We start from the raw sequence: 19529 nt of genomic DNA on the forward strand, positions 1-19529 counted from the left end.
CCGTCTATCTCTGGAATTCAGCCTCTGTGCAAGAGCGCGTCCTGGAGTTGTGCAAACGGACACATCCAGCCTCGTGTCGGGCGCACACCGGCTGGGTTGCTGGCAGGCTCACGCTCCGGGGCGTTGCGGCCCCTGGGGTAGCGGGGGTCTGTGCCTCGCCAGGACGGCCCAAGCACGCACGTCAACGAGCCTTAACCACCATGGACAGCTCACTGGCTTCCCCCAGCCAGCTCCGCGCAATTTACAAACTCCATAGGAGCCACCAGCTAGGTTGATTTTTATGCCCTGGGGAGATGCCATGTGTTCCACGGTCCTCGGTCTACACCCCCACCCCCAGCACCGCGATCGCCAACTGTAACCACTGAGCAGTTATATATAGACAGAGCGGGCTTCGGGGATTAATAATCTTCTCCTTGCCCTCAATTCCGTCCTTTAAGGTGCCACCGGATTCCAGGAACCATACGGAGAGAGTTGGCAGACAGAACTTGTTCCACGTCCCTTCATATCCTCTCCTCTCCCGCGCCGCACCTCACCCGGCCTTGGCTTTGCAGATCGTGTTAAGTGAAATAAAACAGACGGGTCCCGGGGCTCCTGCAGCGCCGAGCTTTACCGGCGCAGGGGAGGCGCGCTGGGAGAGAGCGAGTCGGGGCTCCGGGAGGAAGGGAGTCGCCCCTCCACACCCCGATGTGGCCCGGGCAGGGCCAGGCCTGGGAGGGGGTACGTCTGCCTCACCCTTCTCTCCCCGCGCCCCCACGGGGAAGTTAGCGTCACCGTCTGCCTAGGGCTTATCTCATGTTTGAGTCATAAATTGACCTGGAGAGAGAGGGGAGGGGAGGGAGAGTCCTGCTCGGAGGAAGTTCGCGCGCTCCCTCAGACCCTATCCTTGGGTGTCGTGGTTCCCGAATCTTTCCCTCACCCTCAGCCAGATGCGGGGCTCTCCCGGGAGTGGTGGGGGCGCGCAGAATCGGAGACTCCGAGTACACTCGGGTTAGAAACCAAGCACTCAAGCCGGCGGGACAGGGCGAGACAGAACGCAAAGGCCTCAATAATACCGCTCCGGGCAAGAAGGATTCTGTGCGGCAGTCCGGAGTCCAGACTCAGGGACGGAAGCCCAAGGAGAACCTAGGGAAAATAGTAGCTAGATCCGCTCACGTGCTCCAAGACCCCCGAAGTTCCCATGGAGCCCAAGATCCCCAGGAGCCAAGCCTGCCCAGTCCCTGCGGATCAGCTTCGTAATGGGCGAACCAAGTTTATCGCAGGCGGTGGGGATGAGGACGCTGGGTGGGAGGAGGGGAGGGGAGGCTGAAAAAGATGATCCCGTTGCCCTAAGGCCTCTTCCAAGACCCTGGACCCCTGCCCTAAGAGACTCAGGCCTCCCCTTGCTGTAGTGCGAGCGCAAACACCAGGGCAGGAGACTCCAGAGAAGGAGCGCATAACTCGGCGTTTGCTCTCCTGAAGACTTATTTCTGACAAAAATTACAGAAAAGGTAGGCAGGGTCCAAAGACACCGTAATGACCAGCTCAAAGCCAAATAGACAGGACATCCAGTGTGGGTGTCTGGATAGGTATCCTTCCTGCCCGAGAGTTGAGACATCTCAGTCCGGGTGCTGCCCTGGGAAGGGACTTTGAGCTGGCCAGCGTGGCACGGGCAGAGAATGGTGTTAGGGAGGTAAAATGCTTCCGAGGGCAGTACCTTTTAGGTAGTCCCGGCTCAAAATTTAAGAAAGGACCATTCGGGTCATGTGGGGAACTGGACTGCTGCCAGGTGGGTCCTGTGACACTACCGGAGATTGGCTTCAGGTTGAGAGGTTGTCGCCTGAGCCAGGTGGAGCTTGGAACTCTCTCTGTGGTCTCGCACAAGTCCAGAGCTGCCTACTTTCAGGAGCCAAAAACTTGGCCAGCCAAGGGCAGGCATCTGACTGGCTGGCACCAGTCCAGGAGATCAGGACTCGCACACTGCACATTCATATTCTTTCCCTCTACTCTCTCTCTCTCGCTCTCTCTCTCTCTCACACACACACATACACACACACACACACGCACACACACACACACCTTCAGACTCTTCAGATATGTTTCAATTGTCAGGGGTTTGCGAGGTGCTCAAGTGCTTGAACTTGAAGAACCAGTCCTCAGGGACCCTAAAGACCTTTCCTAAAGACCTTCTCATCTCACATTGGTTTGGGCTCCTCCCAGGAAACTGCCTCATCTCAGGGCCTCTTGCTCCAGTTTGGGGGAAGCAGAACATTGCCCAGGAAGTAGGGAAGGGTGAGGAAAGGTGCGAGGCCCACTTTTCCCATGGGAGGATCCCATCAGCCTGATGTATATCTATACACTCCTCCCTGAGGCAGTTCCTCCAGATGTTAGCAGCCCGCCCTGTTCCTGGAGAAGTCTTATCCTCACCTAACTACAAAAAGATTTAATAAAGAAACACACTCTTTCTTTTGTTACTTGGGGTTTGAAGGCATTACATCGTTTTTTCTTTTTTGCTACCTTGAGGTCAGCTGGCAACAGCCTCCTCTCAAGTCTCGGTCCAGGCAAGCGATGAGAGCCACATTCTAATGGAATCCAGTGAGAACATTACTTGAGCTGATTATGCAACTTCTCTTTGTAAACATTGAAAAACGTTTGGAGAAGAGAAGGGATGAGTTTAGTTGTTTGGTTTCAGGGGATTTTAGAGATACAGCTTGGAGCTACAGATTGGTAAATGTTAAATCTGGATGCTTATTGGTAATAAGAAAATTCCCAAGCTCAGGTGCACTGTTTAAAGTGCTAAAGATTCGTATTTGATTTGTCATGTATATCTGTTTGCTGTTTGGGTTAAGGAGGAAAGAAGAAAAAAGGATTAAGAAGCTAAGCATAAATGCTAGTTTATTTTTTTCTAAGCTTTATGACAGGAAATATCCCTGGAGATATACATTAACTGGGTATTCAACTGAATTTAAGAGTAATACATTTAAACTTTTTTAAACCTCTTTTAAAATTGGATATACTGTAATAAACTGCCACTAGGGATGGAAGCATGGTGCTCACGGGCTAAGCATTTGTGTAGGTGTAGATCTTACAATGCTAAACATGGAAATACTTCGGATTAGAGGCAGGCCTTCCCATTTGCTAAGGTGCATTTACGTGACAGCAAGGCCTAAGCAAACATTTAGCTTCTATGGGCACTTGTTCTATTTCTAAGCCTTAGAAAAAATGTGTGGGGGGGGGCGGGGGGGAGGTAGGGGGTGCTCCTCCTGTGTCTCATTTGCAGTCATGCATCCTCTACATTATTATGATGGAGATTACTCAGTTATGTTAGGAGCTAGATTATGATGTCAGAAAATATCCTTTCCAAAACAGGCAAAAAGTCAGGATCCTGGGTATATATTGAGGAGAATTTCTACTGAAAGTAATAAACAGGGCAGCTTGGAAGAGGTACCTGCTTTCTAATAATTGCCTTTAGTGGGAACAGAAGTCTCCTTACAAGAAGATTTTAATTCATTTTAAGACTTAATTTTATGTTGTTTTTAAGAACAACAAAAAATATTTCTGGAAAAGACTGCTGAGAAGATTTCCCTGTTTCAGCCAGAAGAGCAGAGAGAAGACTGTAAATCAAGGAAAAGGTGAAGTAATAAATTAGGAGGGAACTTTGGTATTCTGAGTATATAAAGACTATTTATTTTTCCTGTGTCTATATTTTCTCTTTTTGTGAAGGAGAGGAAATTCTAAAAATATTTGATAGATGTTTTGCCATTAACACCAGAAAAGTGTGTGGGGAAAAAGAAAGGAGGGAAGGAGTTGGGGGTTAATTTTGTTTAATTAGTAGAAAAAGCAACATAAATCAAAGCAGTCTATCGATGCCAGTCCTTAATTTATAATGTTCTGAAAGTAAAGTGAATTTATTTACAACATAAGTGATTTGATAATTTCAGTCTGATTTTTGTTTTAACCTTCTGTTGGGAGAAGGGTTGACTTTTTAAAGCCTGGATAGTTTGAAACTTGGCTAGGTACTTTGGGCTTTTTATTGTGGAAGCAAATATTATCATTTCAATGTTAAACAACTTGCAAGTATTAAATGGCTCATTTGTGATTTACCTTTTTTTTTTTTTTTTTTTTTTTTTTACAGATTTCCCTCTTCAGACCTAACGATTACATTAGGGCTCCTGCATCTGCATCTTTTTGGAAGGATTCTTTTTATAAATCAGAAAGTGCTCGAGGTTCAAAGGTTGACATTTCTGAGTGCTGATACTTTGTCCTTTCATACTATCCAAAAAGGTCTAACATTTAGAAATCCTTACACATTCAAGGGAAGTTGTGGAAATTCCCAGAGAGAGTGTGTGTGTGCGCGTGTGTGTTTTGTTTTTGTTTTGTTTTGTTTTTTTCTTTGTTAGTGAGAGGAAGTCAAGTTTTTTAAGGTATGGGGTTTACAGTAATCAACCGAGGAAGACAGAAATTTCTAAGAAAAGATGCCCCCCACCCAGCATAAGCAGCAAACTTTAACTGCTAGCTAGCTGCAGCGAACCAGTGGGGAGCCCCGAAGAGCGAGGGTCTCGGTGAGAGGGCACTGTTTCTCCCACCCTGGGTAAAATATGTGGAGCATCACCCGGAAGGCCAGGCTTGATAAAGGCCACACTCCTTGAGTCATCTCAAGTCTCTAAATCACACTAGCCTTCTAGAAACTAATGAACCCTACCAGCAGGATTGCCTAGAAGACAAACATCCCTTGAATGGTTCCCAGTCACTCGCGCTCTTTTCACAAAGTTAGAGGAGCCCTGGGGCGCGTATCCACTCCCGCTGCAATCCTTTCCTAAATGATACTACCCAGTCATTCCGAGCAGTCTTTCTTCCCCGCCCATTAGCTTTGGAAAGAACCTCTGCTTTCCCGTCGCTTCTCCCAAGCAGAGCAGCACACAACCATAGTTCCGCTGCGTCTGTCCGCTGGCTGCAGTGACTCGGATACAATCTTCCTAGAATCTGTAATCAGGCACTTTTGAGGGGGAGGGGACAACCGGGTAGGGTATCAGAGAAAGGATGGGTTAGACTCCTGACCATGGGTGAAAAGGGCCGTGTGCGTGCCCCAGGAGTGTCGGTGCCCCTCTGCAATTCAAAAGGAGGATCTCTCCTGTGCGCGGGTTTTTTTGGACCGGCTCCAGCTGTCTACCAGCAGTTCTGAAACAGCAAAAAGTGCAGTTTAGATCTGAAGTCTGGAACCGTTTTTGCTCTTCTAAGCAAAAGATCTCCCTCTCTCTAGCCGATGCTCCCCACTCAGTTCATCCCGGGAATAAGCCAGGGAAGAAGGTTCTCATCCATCGCCCCGAGCTGCCAGGCGAGCTTCGGGCTCCTTAAATTCACAGGCCAACAGCCCGCGTCCTCTCCGCGCAGGCTCCCGGGCGCCCGTGGTCCCCGGCCCCGCTCCTTGGCCTCCTCCTCGTCGGTCCGCCCCTGGTGGTCTTGGCGCCCGCTAGTCCAGCCCGGCGCGCCGGGAACCGCCAGCTGCCCGGGGCCGTCCGCACGCCCTCGGGGATCTTGGCTCCCGGATCAGCCGCGCGGGCAGGAGCCGGTCGGGCCTGGAGGGAGCAAGCGGATCCGCCCACGCCCCCGGCCCGGGATGGCGCGACAGGGCCCGGGCTCCGGGGTGGGGCTCGGTAGAGCTCCGGACGGCTCCGGGGGCGGCAGCGCAGGAGGGGGGAGCTCCGCTGCTCGCGGTTCATTACCGGCTCGGGGCTCCCCTCCACTCGCTCGGGCGGCGCGGGGCCCGTTCGGGCCGCCCGTCGCCGCCCCCGCCCCCCGCGCGCCCGCCCGCGCCCTCGCTCGCCCCGCGCGCGTTCCTAGGGCGCCACCTCTTTGCGACTCTCTCACTTCTCCGGCAGGTTTGCCTCGGAGCGTGTGAACATTCCTCTGCTCGGCTTTCAACTCGCCTCCAACCTGCGCCGCCCGACCAGCATGTCTCCCCTCCCGTGAAGCGGGGCTGCCGCCGCCCTGCCGCTCCGGCTGCCGCTAACGACCCGCCCTCGCCGCCACCTGGCCCTCCTGATCGACGACACACGCTCTTGAAACTTGTTCTCAGGGTGTGTGGAATCAACTTTCCGGAAGCAACCAGCCCACCAGAGGAGGTAGACAGACAGCTATGTATATATATGTGGGTTTCGCTACAAGTGGCTCTGGAACCAAAGGGCCTGGTTCTCAAAGAAGCTGACTTCAGAGGGGGAAACTTTCTTCTTTTAGGAGGCGGTTAGCCCTGTCCCACGAACCCAGGAGAACTGCTGGCCAGATTAATTAGACATTGCTATGGGAGACGTGTAAACACATTACTTATCATTGATGCATATATAAAACCATTTCATTTTCGCTATTTCAGAGGAAGCGCCTCTGATTTGTTTCTTTTTTCCCTTTTTGCTCTTTCTGGCTGTGTGGTTTGGAGAAAGCACAGTTGGAGTAGCCGGTTGCTAAATAAGTAAGTGCTGAGAGCCTCCAGATAATTTTTTTTTTTCCTTTTCAACTTGGGAGATGCCCTTGATGTTGAAGAGGCTTTTTGAGACCGGGCTAAAAAGGGGAAGCGGAGTAGTGCGGGGAGATGGAGAGTCCAGACTGACACTCGGGTCCCTCTCCCTTCTGTTGCAGGTCCCGAGCGCGAGCGGAGACGATGCAGCGGAGACTGGTTCAGCAGTGGAGCGTCGCGGTGTTCCTGCTGAGCTACGCGGTGCCCTCCTGCGGGCGCTCGGTGGAGGGGCTCAGCCGCCGCCTGTAAGTGCCCCATCCTCCCCAAGGCGCCGGGTTCGGGAGGCCAGGGGGAGGGGCTGCCAAGCTGGGACGCTGCCGAGGGCTTGCAGCGGTCACCGATGCTCCTCGCCCGGGTTAGGGAGAGGGACCATCCCGGATACCTGCTAGGGCCTGAGTCCGGGTCCTCAAACCCGGCGGGAGAACTGGTTGATCTTCAAGGGGAGACAGGCAAGAGACAGATTTTATGTGTGTTTCCATAAGAGGGAGCGTTTCACCGAATCTCTTCTAGGGAAAGATCCTCTGCCTCTAGTGAGGAAAAAAAAAAAAAAGTTGGGGGTGGTTGTTACTGTCAGGACCCAGGAAGCTTCTGAAACTCCGAGGAAGCTGAGCGGTCCTGGGGACGTATGGTCTGCGCGCTTGTATACGTACTGAATGTGGGTGGCGGTTTGCGTGTGAAAAAGCAAAAGCCGTACATCTAATTTTATTATGAATGACATAATTTTACGCATATAAAATAGGACCATATTACATAATGAAAGCATATTATATAATAAAGTAGTAACAACTTTGCAGTGGCAAGACTCCAATGTTAGTATTGATACAGTTCAGGAACGCTAGAGTGCTTGGTTCCAAAATGAATTTTAGGTGTGGAAACTTTTTTTTTCTTGTAGTTATTGCTAACAGTTCTTTAATCCGGAGTCAAATATTTGCATTGTAGACTGAAAACTTGTATTTTGGCATTCTCACTTGGTGATTCTTTTAATGATAACTTCGACTTTGAAATAATCATACATCCAAGCACACCAGAGAAATATCACTATGTCGTGTGACTGAAAACTTGGAAGAGTGATAGAGTAACATGATCTTAATAATCTGTTGGACCTAGCAGTTCACTAATGTGTGTAACACCATATTTGGGTGATCTTTAAACTGCAGACTCAGTGTTCAGAATGGGAAGATTATAGAGTTCGAGAACTGAGAAGAAGAGTTTGACTCTGGAGAAAGAATTAAGGCAAATTTTTACACTAACAATAAAAATAGCAGCATCTAATATTTACTGTCAGGTTTATGGTGCCTCCTTGTAAATTCCCGAGGGTGTACAAAAAGGCAACTGTTTTATACGTGCTCATGGTCTATTACTATTAGAGAAGAAAATCCTTAAATGAAAAATACTTGAGACATGTCTGAACCTTGGCATCAAAATGAAAATCTATTATGAATCTCCTAAGGCAAATTGTGTAGAACATTATACCAAAGATAAAGCTGCATTGTATTCCTCAGATCAACTTTTTACCGATGTATTTCTGAAAATTGTCTTCAGACTTTTTGCTCATTTTGAGACTTGTGTTAAATTCCATAATTTAAAATTCATATATAAATAGAAATGGAGACTGAATTTTTAAAAGCATACTTAAATACTATATTTATTTGGTTAAGAAATACTACCTTGGAACAGAGCCAATTTTTTCTTCAACGTTGCTTAAGAATACCTGTTTTCTCTTTTGAGAAACAGCAAATGAGCCATGATTATATACACAACTATGGCATGAAAATACTGCTAAGTTGTCCTAAAGGCTATTTTTAACTCTTTCTTTGTTGCACCTTACAAAACACACATCAGAAACCATTTAGCAGCCAGTGACTGTTATAGTTTTGTTTGTGGGTGAAATATAATATTGTAGTTAAACACTCACACTCAGCAGATGGTTATAAAACTACCACAAAACATTCTCATAGTTAATGGGTAATAGATCATCACATTACAGGCATGGTTTTTCATGGAGGCTGAAATCATCAGTAGATGAAGATGTTTCATCAAATTATTATAGCCAAATGGAGTTTTTAAAAACAAGTCATTATTTTTGTCTTGCTGCCAAGTAACAGTAAATTTTGTGTGCTAGACAAAACATAAGTCTGCCATTATGCTAAATCAAGCTAGTTTCTGGAAAGAAATTTTAACATATAATCAAACCATATTACTCCCCAGTTTTCACACCAAGTATTAGGGAAACTGCTTTAGAAGTATAGATTTTTTTTAACTAGATGCTAACTTTTAAAGGAGAGGAAATTACTATAACAATAAGACTTCCTAAACCATGCAAAGGAGGCAGTTACAAATTGTGAGTCTTTTGAACCTGTTAATCCCAAAGATTTTAATTAATGGAACTGGAGCATGATCAAGTTGGATATTGGAAAGTGAGGCCTATGGATGTTCTTGTGCAGATGAACAAGGCTTTTGGCAGGTGGCTGTCTTTACGTTAAAGTTAGAGAGGGAACTCCAGCAGATTCAGAAACCTAAAACATCATTGGCTGATTTGCTTGGGAGCCAGACTGGGTCTATTCCACTTAATGAAAAGCATAACTTTCTGCTGAGTCATTTGGGTTGGAAGGACCTTCTGGTGAGTCATCTTAACTCTAACACCCTAACCCTGTCTCTTGCATGTACCACAGAACTTTTCTTCTCAAACACAGAGTCCGTCCTTAGAAGCCTAGCATCAGTACAAGCATACTGCTTCTTCCTGTGCTGGAAAGGGAATTTCCATCACTGTTTTTATGCCCTCTGTTCCTTGGTAGTTCCTCAGAAATTTAAGCTTCTTCCCTAAAAACTCCCTTGAAGTGATTTAAAAAAAGAGAGAGAGAAGAACTATGTTTCAGCCGAATTTAGAGTTATCTGTGATAAGCATTTCCCCCAAATTTTGCAATTTTTTTACAATAATCAAAGGAGAACATGATGCATAACATACCTGTTTTTCCATTTTGGAGCTTAGAAATGTATATGTCAGGTGAACCATCATGCTACATAATGTTTACAGGCAAATTGAGTAAAAGACTATTATTGAGGCCATATTTACAACCTAAATATTTTAGAGTTACCTAAATTGAAAACCACCTTAATTTGAATTTATTACTCACTACCTCTATATATCTAGTTTGTACTGATGACCTTATAGTCCTGATCCTCTAATGCAACTGCCTAGTGAGAGATTCATTCTTCACAATACTTCAATTGCAGAAGTTTTTGAAATACTAAGTAAAGTGTCTAACAACATTTCTGATTTAACATTTAAACAAACTTGTGTTTTCTAAAATACTAACAGTTTCCCCCAAAAGGCAGATGAAAAACTTTGTCCCTCATAAGCAATGTACTATTTTAAATTGAACAAAGTTGTGCCATATTGTAGGCTTTTTATAAAATAGAAGGATAGAATGATCACTGCATTTCCCAAGAGAACTATCCTGGGAAAATGCAGCTTGAGTTAGGAAGGCACTGTGACTCACAGTTGACAGGCTGGCCAAGATGACAAGCACATATGCCCATGAGAAGGGGCATGAGCAATGGTGGCTTAGTTAGAATAGACCAACCATTAAAAGTTTTGGCCTCAAGTTAAGCTAAAATGGGCTACACTTTATCCATTTGGAGAGCAATACAGAAGAGGAGGGCTTCTGCCAGGAACAGAGAAAAGAAATAAAAGTCCCCAAAACTATAAATTATCAGTGGTTAAGAACTTCTTTTTAACGTGACATTTTGCTAAAAGATACTTATTAAACTGCAGTGCTTATGAAATATGTCCTATTATTTTTAAAATGTTATTAAAGGATATAAATACCTTGTACCAAAGCCTCAAACTTGTAGATTCTTAAAAGTTTCCAGAATACTAACTATTGCCACAGAGTAAGTGAATTTTAATCTAGTCACATGTGGCACCTTCTAAAAGAAAGAGAGACTCCTTCATGCCTCATTTAAACCGGGCTCCTGTTACATTTATTTCCATTAAGTCATGTCTTTTTTGAATGAGCTACATGGCTTCAAGTCAGTCCACACACTAAAATACTAGAAGGTAGCTGACATTCTTGCTAGAAGGGCCAGAGAAATGATGGCTGTATTTTCATCTCTTACTCTTTTCTTCGACTCATTCATCCAGTGATAATCCAAACTCTTGTACTTCCTAATTTTGATGAAGAAAATGAACTTTTGGGGCAATAGGCTTGATCTTCAAGGAAACTGATAAATTTCTGTCCAATCTGCCCATTATTGTGGTGACTTGTTACTCTATGCCCCATGCATATACCCTGTACTCTCCTTACCATGTTCCCTAGCACAGGAACAGGCTGGGACTTCAGCTTCAGCTTCCGCTTTGACAGGAGAAAGGGTTGAGGAAATTGAAAAAGCAATCTTGGCTTTAGAATCAGAAGACCTAGTTTTTGGAGCCCTGGCTCTGCCAGTTCTCACCGTGTAGACTAGGGCAAGTCATTTAACCTCTCTGGACCACACTTTCCCCATGAATACAATGAATTACAATGGCAGTAATAATGCTATTTATTATTTTCGTATTTCTCTGAGGAGTTAAAGACATTGCACCAACAAAGGCAACAAAGGACCCAGACACCATTGTTTCAGGGAAGTAAGAGTACATGGGATGTAGCCCTGGGAAACACTTTCAGATGCTTTTGAGGATGGGCCAGTTTGGAGGACTATTCCAGTGGTAGAAATTGGAGTTAATGCAGAGTTGAAGCAGGCATGACATGACTGATTAATGGATGCAGTCCTTAAATATGGTTAATAATGACCGGGTGCCATGGCTCATGCCTGTAATCCCAGCACTTTGGGAGGCTGAGGTGGGTGGATCACAAGGTCAGGAGATTGAGACCATCACGGTGAAACCCCGTCTCTACTAAAAACACAAAAAAATTAACCAGGCATGGTGGTGGGCGCCTGTAGTCCCAGCTACTCAGGAGGCTGAGGCAGGAGAATGGCGTGAACCCGGGAGGTGGAGCTTACAGTGAACTGAGATCACACCACTGCACTCTAGGCTGGGTGACAGAGCGAGACTCCGTCTCAAAAAAAAAAAAAATAGATTAATTATATACATAAAACAATAAAAGAATACGTGATGGACATTTAAGCAAGAGTTTGGGTGTTATCTAAAAGGATTGATAGAGAATTAGTTTATTCTTTTTCACAATATTTTCATTAGAGTGTCATTTAAATAGAAAAATCCTTTATATTTTTTCCTAGAGAATTTTAAGACAAAGAGGACAAAGAGAGCAAGTAGAAAAGTGAACTTCTCAACTAAGTAGTAAGGATCATACTCTCTGAAGTTCTAAATTTAAAAAAAAAAAGAACATGAAGCACAGAAGAAATAGAATGAACTCATGTAAGCACACAAAGAAACCCATTTTAAGGAGACCACCCACTACTTTACAGAAAAATACACATACTCTCCCTCTCTCTCTCTCTCTCTCTCTCTCTCTCTCTCTCTCTCTCTCTCTCTGATAACTGACCTTCAAATATATGTTCTTGGTAGCCAGTAGTCTAAAATGTTAAAGTTCAGTCTGTGAATCAGATGGTTTCCTAGACAGGCTTCACTGCTCACTTCTCCTTCAGCCTTTGTTTGCTTTGACTCTTATGGCTTGCTGTTCTTTGAGATTCAATATTATTATTTTCTTAATGGGGCATGTGTGTGTGTGTGTGTGAGACAGAGACAGAGAGAGAGAGAGAGAGAGAGGAGAGAGAGAGAGAGAGAGAGAAACAAACAGAGAATACTCAGGTAAAAGCACCAGCTGCCTTTTATTTCCCAGGCTGGAACTTCTAGATTTATTTTCTCAGCAGAACTCTGAAAAATGTGAAGAGATACTCCGTGGTTTCTATTTCTGATCATAACTGAATCATAGTGTCTTAAATTGGGAAGGGAGTATAGAAATCACTGTCTCTGACCCCCTCCTTTTATACATTTGAAGCCCATGAGGCCCAAGAATGTTCATGATCCCACCAAGGTCACAACCTAGCGAGTGGCAGAACTGGGACCGGGAGCTGGAGGCTTTCAACTGCCAGCTCTTTCCTTCCCACTGGTTACCCTTCCCTGCGCAATGAGCTTGCTACCCATCCAGCTTGTGTCTTGCAGTGGACCAACCAGACAACTAAAGAGATCTACTCATGTCTTTGTTGTCTCTATCAACGAGTAAAATGTAACTGTTTTCTTCCCTCTACTATTTCCTTTCAAAGCAAAAGAGCTGTGTCTGAACATCAGCTCCTCCATGACAAGGGGAAGTCCATCCAAGATTTACGGCGACGATTCTTCCTTCACCATCTGATCGCAGAAATCCACACAGCTGAAATCAGAGCTACCTCGGAGGTGTCCCCTAACTCCAAGCCCTCTCCCAACACAAAGAACCACCCCGTGCGATTCGGGTCTGATGATGAGGGCAGATACCTAACTCAGGAAACCAACAAGGTGGAGACGTACAAAGAGCAGCCGCTCAAGACACCCGGGAAGAAAAAGAAAGGCAAGCCCGGGAAACGCAAGGAGCAGGAAAAGAAAAAACGGCGAACTCGCTCTGCCTGGTTAGACTCTGGAGTGACTGGGAGTGGGCTAGAAGGGGACCACCTGTCTGACACCTCCACAACGTCGCTGGAGCTCGATTCACGGTAACAGGCTTCTCTGGCCCGTAGCCTCAGCGGGGTGCTCTCAGCTGGGTTTTGGAGCCTCCCTTCTGCCTTGGCTTGTACAAACCTAGAATTTTCTCCCTTTCTGTATCTCTATCAGTTGTGCAGCAACTGATAGAGAATAAGTCAGAATATTGTCTGCCTTAAAGCAGTACCCCCTACCACACATACCCCTATCCTCCAGCACCATAGAGAGGCTTTAGAGCCCATTCCACCGTCACCCAACATCAATCCTTTACCACTCTACCAAGTCATTTCATATTCAAGCTTCAGAAGCTAGTGACCATCTTCATAATTTGCTGGAGAAGTGTGTTTCTTCCCCTTACCCTCACACTTTGGCAAACTTTCTTTAGTGTTTTTCATTTCTTAGGTTCTTTCACTTTAAGGGAGAATATAGAAGCATATTATCTACAAACACTGCAGAACAGCATAATGTCATAAACGATTCTGAGCCATTCACACTTTTTATTTAATTAAATGTATTTAATTAAATCTCAAATTTATTTTAATGTAAAGAACTTAAATTATGTTTTAAACACATGCTTTAAATTTGTTTAATTAAATTTAACTCTGGTTTCTACCAGCTCATAAAAAAATAAATGGTTTCTGAATGTTTAAGCATTAACTTACAAGGATATAGATTTTTCTCATGTATCTCTTTGTCCATTGGCAAGATGAAATAATTTTTCTAGGGTAATGCCATAGGAAAAATAAAACTTCACATTTATGTGGCTTGTTTATCCTTAGCTCACAGATCCAGGTAATAATGACACTCCTCGAGTTTGGGATCTAATAACTTAGGGCCAAGTCTTGGGTCTAAATTTATTGAAGTTCACAACCTAGGGCAAGTTATTCTGCCTTTCGAAGACTCACTTACATCTTCTGTGAAATGAAGATAATAACTGTACCAACCTCATAGAGTTTGGTGTCGACTAAATGAGATTATATGTGGATTAAATGTCTGTCATATAGTAAACACTCAATAAATCACAACATATTATTCTGGTGTTTTTAGAACTAGTTCTGATTGTACCGTCTACCTATCTATCATCTATCTATTTATATCTATCTATCTATCTGTCTATATATCTATCTATATCTACCTATCTATATATCTATCTATCTGTCTAGGGGGTATGTTTCTATGAGGCAAAAAGTGGGGCAAATATTAATCTCATTTTATAAAATAGAAAGCCAAGGCATTCCATGGCTAAAAGACCTGAGTAGTCCTTGGAATTGAAATAGGTAGCCCCAGAGCTAGATTTATCTCCCTATTTTCTGACACTTAGACTAGTGCTATGTTCGCCCTGCTTCTTTATCCATGCATTTCCATTGAATGGATTTTTTTTTTCTTTTCATTTTTCAGTACAGCACTTCTGTGGGGTTTGAAAAAAAAAAAAGGAAAACAACAGAAGAACACATCATATGCAACTAATGATCTCATTATTTAAAGAGTCCCCTGTTACTTCTTTAGTCATTTCCTTTGACTCTGCTACAGACAGGATTATAGGATGATGTTTCAAAGGGGAGCTTGAACCTATTCACCATTATTTCTCTCTTTAAGCTGGCAAACCCGTCATTAAATAGCACATAAAATAACAATCATATGGGATAAGTAGTACAGCTTCAGTAATCAATGGGCAATGACACTAGAAAAATCTTTAGCACAGTGAATAACCTATCCTGCAAACATCTAATGGATCTCTAAAGGGTAACAAACCCTATAAATTCTGGTTTACTGTACATATTTAGTGTATTTGAAGATAGGATCCTAACTGTATATGTTTATAACTAATGCAAGGACCCTACTTTATTGCCAAAACGTATTTCCTATTTTTATCCATTATCATATATATACATATATAAACATGTCATATATATATAAACATATATGTCATATAGTAAACACTCAATAAATTGCAGCATATTATTTTGGTGTTTTTAGACCTAGTTCTGATTGTACCATCTACCTATCTATCATCTATCTATTTATATCTATCTATCTATCTAGGGGGGTATGTTTCTATGAGGCAAAAAGTATATATATATGTAAGTTATAAAAACAGAGGTATAAATAACTTTTGATGGATTTTATTCATGTCAAATTTGCAATGTTCTTTAAGTATCTGGAAAATTGATGAAAATTAACACTCGTCAATTCTTATGGCTGGAACTACCCCTAAGTTAAAGTAGGTCTACTGAAAATTAGGCAGTGGCCTAATCAAATCCAGACCTAGGGCTGAAAGAAACGGGAGGTTTCTGCTTTTCCTTTCTCTTCCCTGTTTGTGAGGGACATTCATGGAAAGAACTGTTTGGCAGCCAAGTGTTGGCACTCTCCCAACATAATCCAACAGAGGTTCAGGGAAGAGTGAGGAAGTTTAGGAGTGTATTGATGAGAATGTATGGGGCCATGCAAATTTTGTAATCCAAATAAAATCTTTTCAGAATACCTATTTTAAAGTTTTATAAGTGACAAGTCTTTTATTAACATCCCCTCCTTAGTCTTTTTGCATTATTACATGATAAACCAAGAGGTCTGATGAGATGGCAAGCATGCACTTGACTATAATACATACAATATTTTGAAAAATAATACAGTACCTTTTTTTTTTTTTTGAGACAGAGTCTTGCTCTGTTGCCCAGGCTAGAGTGCAATGGTGCACTTGGCTCACTGCAATCTCTGCCTCCTGGGTTCAAGAGATTCTCCTGCCTTAACTTCCTGAGTAGCTGGGATTGCAGGTGCCCACCACCATGCTTGGCTAATTTTTGTATTTTTAGTAGAGATGGGTTTTCGCCATGTTGGCCAGGCTGGTCTTGAACTCTTGACCTCAGGTGATTCACCTGCCCCAAAGTGCTGGGATTACAGGTGTGAGCCACCACACCTGGCCAGTAATACAGCCTTCTTTTAGAAAAAAACTACTGAGATAAAATTGTCTATTTTCCTCTCACATAAACTGTTCAGTGAAAAATATATAGCTTTAAATTGAGGGGATTATATTTTAGAATTTCCAATGTTGCAAATGTGATATCCAGATACAGTGGGACTCATTTGTTATAAATCTATCATTTTGCCTTGGAAAATACTGATTTAGAAAAGTATTAAAAGTCCATAGTAAAAAGAGCTAGGAATGTAGAATGCTGTCATATGCACACACATGTAGTAAATATACACATATACTTTTAAGTCATGTTAGATGTTTTACTTGTCTATTCCAATACATGCCTTTGTTAAAGGAGAAATCAAAAGAAAGGAGAATGAGCAAACATCTGGGCAGGGCGAGATACACAGATTTTTCCTTGGTCCTTTAACTTATTTCTTTTTCTTTCTTTCTTTCTGAGGAAATAGTTGTTTAAAATCCTCTTCCTTCCCTCTTTGTTTGTGTTACTCTTAATCCCAATTCACAAAATACCATTTAGTACAAACACATTTAAAAATCAGTAGAGTATGCAGATTATTGAGTTTTGAGGTCTTTTTGGCTTTATTCATTTCATCTATCCACATCAATTCACCAATTAAAATTTTAATCTTAAACTCTTCTTTTCTTTGTTTGCAGTTGGGAGCGATTTTAACATTCCCACCAAAACCATTGGTGAAGAGGTCAATAACCTGACATTAAAACACTCTAAATGCTCAATTTGCTTTTTCTGTAAGCGGCACAGAAAACTCCAAAATTGTTAAGAATATACTGTTTTATAGGTCTTACATCCATATATGTCTGCCATGTAAAAACTCTGCAACAATTCTGGCTGTTAATTCAATGTCATAGCAAATCAAATTCCATTCTATAGTTGTTTTCTTGGGAACAAATACATAGACCACACAAAGAGAAGAGAAAGGGAAAGAGAAAAGCAGAGAAAATTCCACTAACCCACCTTAAAATACTGTCATTACAGTATTTAGACAGATTAGAAAAGTGTCAGCTCCAAGTAGTAGTTTTGGAATAATAAAACAGACATGGTAATAGGAAATATTGCTATTTTATACTTTTAAATTAATTTATTCTTAGTTATTCCCTCATTTACAGTAGACTTTCCCTATGCTAACAGAAAATCCATTCAAAAACCAACAGAGTGAGAGACAAATGATTCTACTTTAGTTTTGGCTTTGGAAACTATTATAAAACCCAATAATAGTTTCATTCATTAGTATTTAAAGACAGCTAAAGAAATGCCAAATATCATATCATCGACTAAGATGGATATCATTGTATCATCAACTCTATTTAAACTACACATCCTTCAATTGTTACCAAAGTCCCACACTTCCACTATCCTCACCACTGCCCACTATGCTGTGAGAGATTGGCCAAATGAGCACCTGAACAAAATAAACAAGCTTTGGATTGCCTAATTCAGGTGTCACTGGAAGAATAACTCCCAAGTGAATTGTATTTGATAATGGATGGTCCAACCTAACCTCATTTCCAAGTTCTCAAATTTGTCCCTTCTCTTCCCAAACTTGCCAGCTGGCAATCTTAGAAAATTTTTCCACAGTCTCCTTTTTTCTGACAGCATGATTGGAAATGCAGGCCCTTTTTCTTTCCGCACACATGGACTAAGTCGGGTTGAAGACCCTGCCTGTAACAGAGGTTATGGAGATCCAGGTGGATCCCGCAGGTACCTCTTGTAGGAGATATTTACAAGAAGTTCCCTGAATCTCTTTCCATTGTGATTTTGTGTTCCTTAGCTTATATCCTTTATATTTTATGTTTTCATTTGTAAAGAAAACTAACCTGTTTTCTCCTTTTCTTTCTCTTCTTTCTTTTTGCAGGAGGCATTGAAATTTTCAGCAGAGACCTTCCAAGGACATATTGCAGGATGCTGTAATAGTGAACATATGGAAAGTATTAGAAATATTTATTGTCTGTAAATACTGTAAATGCATTGGAATAAAACTGTCTCCCCCATTGCTCTATGAAACTGCACATTGGTCATTGTGAATATTTTTTTTTGCCAAGGCTAATCCAATTATTGTTATCACATTTACCATAATTTATTTTGTCAATTGATGTATTTATTTTGTAAATGTATCTTGGTGCTGCTGAATTTCTATATTTTTTGTAACATAATGCACTTTAGATATACATATCAAGTATGTTGATAAATGACACAATAAAGTGTCTCTATTTTGTGGTTGATTTTAATGAATGCCTAAATATAATTATCCAAATTGATTTCCTCTGTGCATGTAAAAATAGCAGTATTTTAAATTTGTAAAGAATGTCTAATAAAATATAATCTAATTACATCATGACTCGAGTGAATTCTATCCTTTAAGATTTTTAGTAGAAGGAACATATGTTTTTTTTAAAAAGCGATTTGAATATAATCTTGAACATAATTTGTTTATGTGGGTACACATTCCAACAATTCTACATTAGCTTTTAGTTAAAAACAACTTAAAATGTATTTTGTCCAATATTTCAGTTCAAGTCAACAGCATGGCTGAACTATCTAGATGTCATTTTATAAAGTACATTCAATTTGAAGTTCAGACAGGAGTGGGCAAAAAAGAAGCAGAAAGAAATCAGGAGAAAGGATTAAAGACATTAAGTCCAGAAGGTTGGCCAGAGCTGGAAAAAAGGGAAGGAGGCCAATCGGAGACTATAAGGTCATGGATAATTTTAACCAATGTAGAGTGTATTTAAGAGATTTTGCTCTTACTAGTAACAACAATATTAAGTATAAAAGAGCTACTTGAGAATACCGCCTATTAAGGTTCCTAACTGAAAGGAGAAAGACTCAAGTTTGGGAAATAAGTAACTGCTCAAAAAGCTCTCAAAGGTGAGTATTACTTTCCTGTGGTATCACAGTTCCTGGAATTCTAGTTCCAAACAGCTTGGTTGTGATGCCATGTGGAATCTCTTTTGTATTTTTTTTTTTTTTTTAACTTTTAAGTTCAGGTGTACATGTGCAGGTTTGTTACAGAGGTAAAGACATGTCATGGGGGTTGTACCAATTATTTCATCACCCAGGTATTAAGCCTAGTATCTGTTAGTTATTTTTCCTAATCCTCTCCCTCCTCTCACCCTCCCCTCCACTATCCAATAGGCCTCAATGTGTGTTGTTCCCCTCTATGTGTCCATGTGTTCTCATCATTTAGCTCCCACTTATAAGTGAGAACATGTGGTATTTGGTTTTCTGTTCCTTGTTAGTTTGCTAAGGATAATGGCCTCAGCTCCATCCAAGTCCCTGCAAAGGACATGATCTCATTCTTTTTCATGGCTGCGTAGTATTTCATGGTGTATATGTACCACATTTTCTTTATCTCTTCTATCATTGATGGGCATTTAGGCTGATTCTGTGTCTTTGCTACTGTCAATAGTGCTGCAGTGAACATATGCGTGCATGTGTCTTTATAATAGAACAATTTGTATTC

The 19529-nt window shown here is 42.2% G+C and overlaps 1 protein-coding gene and 1 long non-coding RNA gene across 3 annotated transcripts in view; one reads left to right on the forward strand and one right to left on the reverse strand.

Moving 5' to 3' along the window:
- Positions 1 to 5760: 5760 nt before the first annotated feature.
- On the forward strand, positions 5761 to 18403 carry PTHLH (parathyroid hormone like hormone). Of its 2 annotated transcripts, none has more exons than XM_033222562.1 (4): positions 5761 to 6098; positions 6607 to 6729; positions 12710 to 13132; positions 17922 to 18403. In XM_033222562.1, exons 2-4 carry the CDS (start codon positions 6629 to 6631, stop codon positions 17929 to 17931), a joined length of 534 nt encoding a protein of 177 aa, XP_033078453.1. In that variant the 5' UTR covers positions 5761 to 6098; positions 6607 to 6628; the 3' UTR covers positions 17932 to 18403. The 2 variants fall into 2 exon arrangements, with proteins under 2 accessions (XP_033078453.1, XP_033078454.1); XM_033222563.1 differs by having other exon boundaries at positions 6076 to 6439.
- The window catches only part of LOC117090347, a 60519-nt gene continuing 58797 nt past the window's right edge, over positions 17808 to 19529 (reverse strand). Inside the window, exon 3 of the long non-coding RNA XR_004439978.1 lies at positions 17808 to 17971. This is a non-coding gene — a long non-coding RNA (uncharacterized LOC117090347). The remainder of the gene's footprint in view (positions 17972 to 19529) is intronic.

Source organism: Trachypithecus francoisi, unplaced genomic scaffold, assembly GCF_009764315.1.
Source record: "Trachypithecus francoisi isolate TF-2019V2 unplaced genomic scaffold, Tfra_2.0 Lachesis_group11, whole genome shotgun sequence".
Taxonomy (NCBI): Eukaryota; Metazoa; Chordata; class Mammalia; order Primates; family Cercopithecidae; genus Trachypithecus; species Trachypithecus francoisi.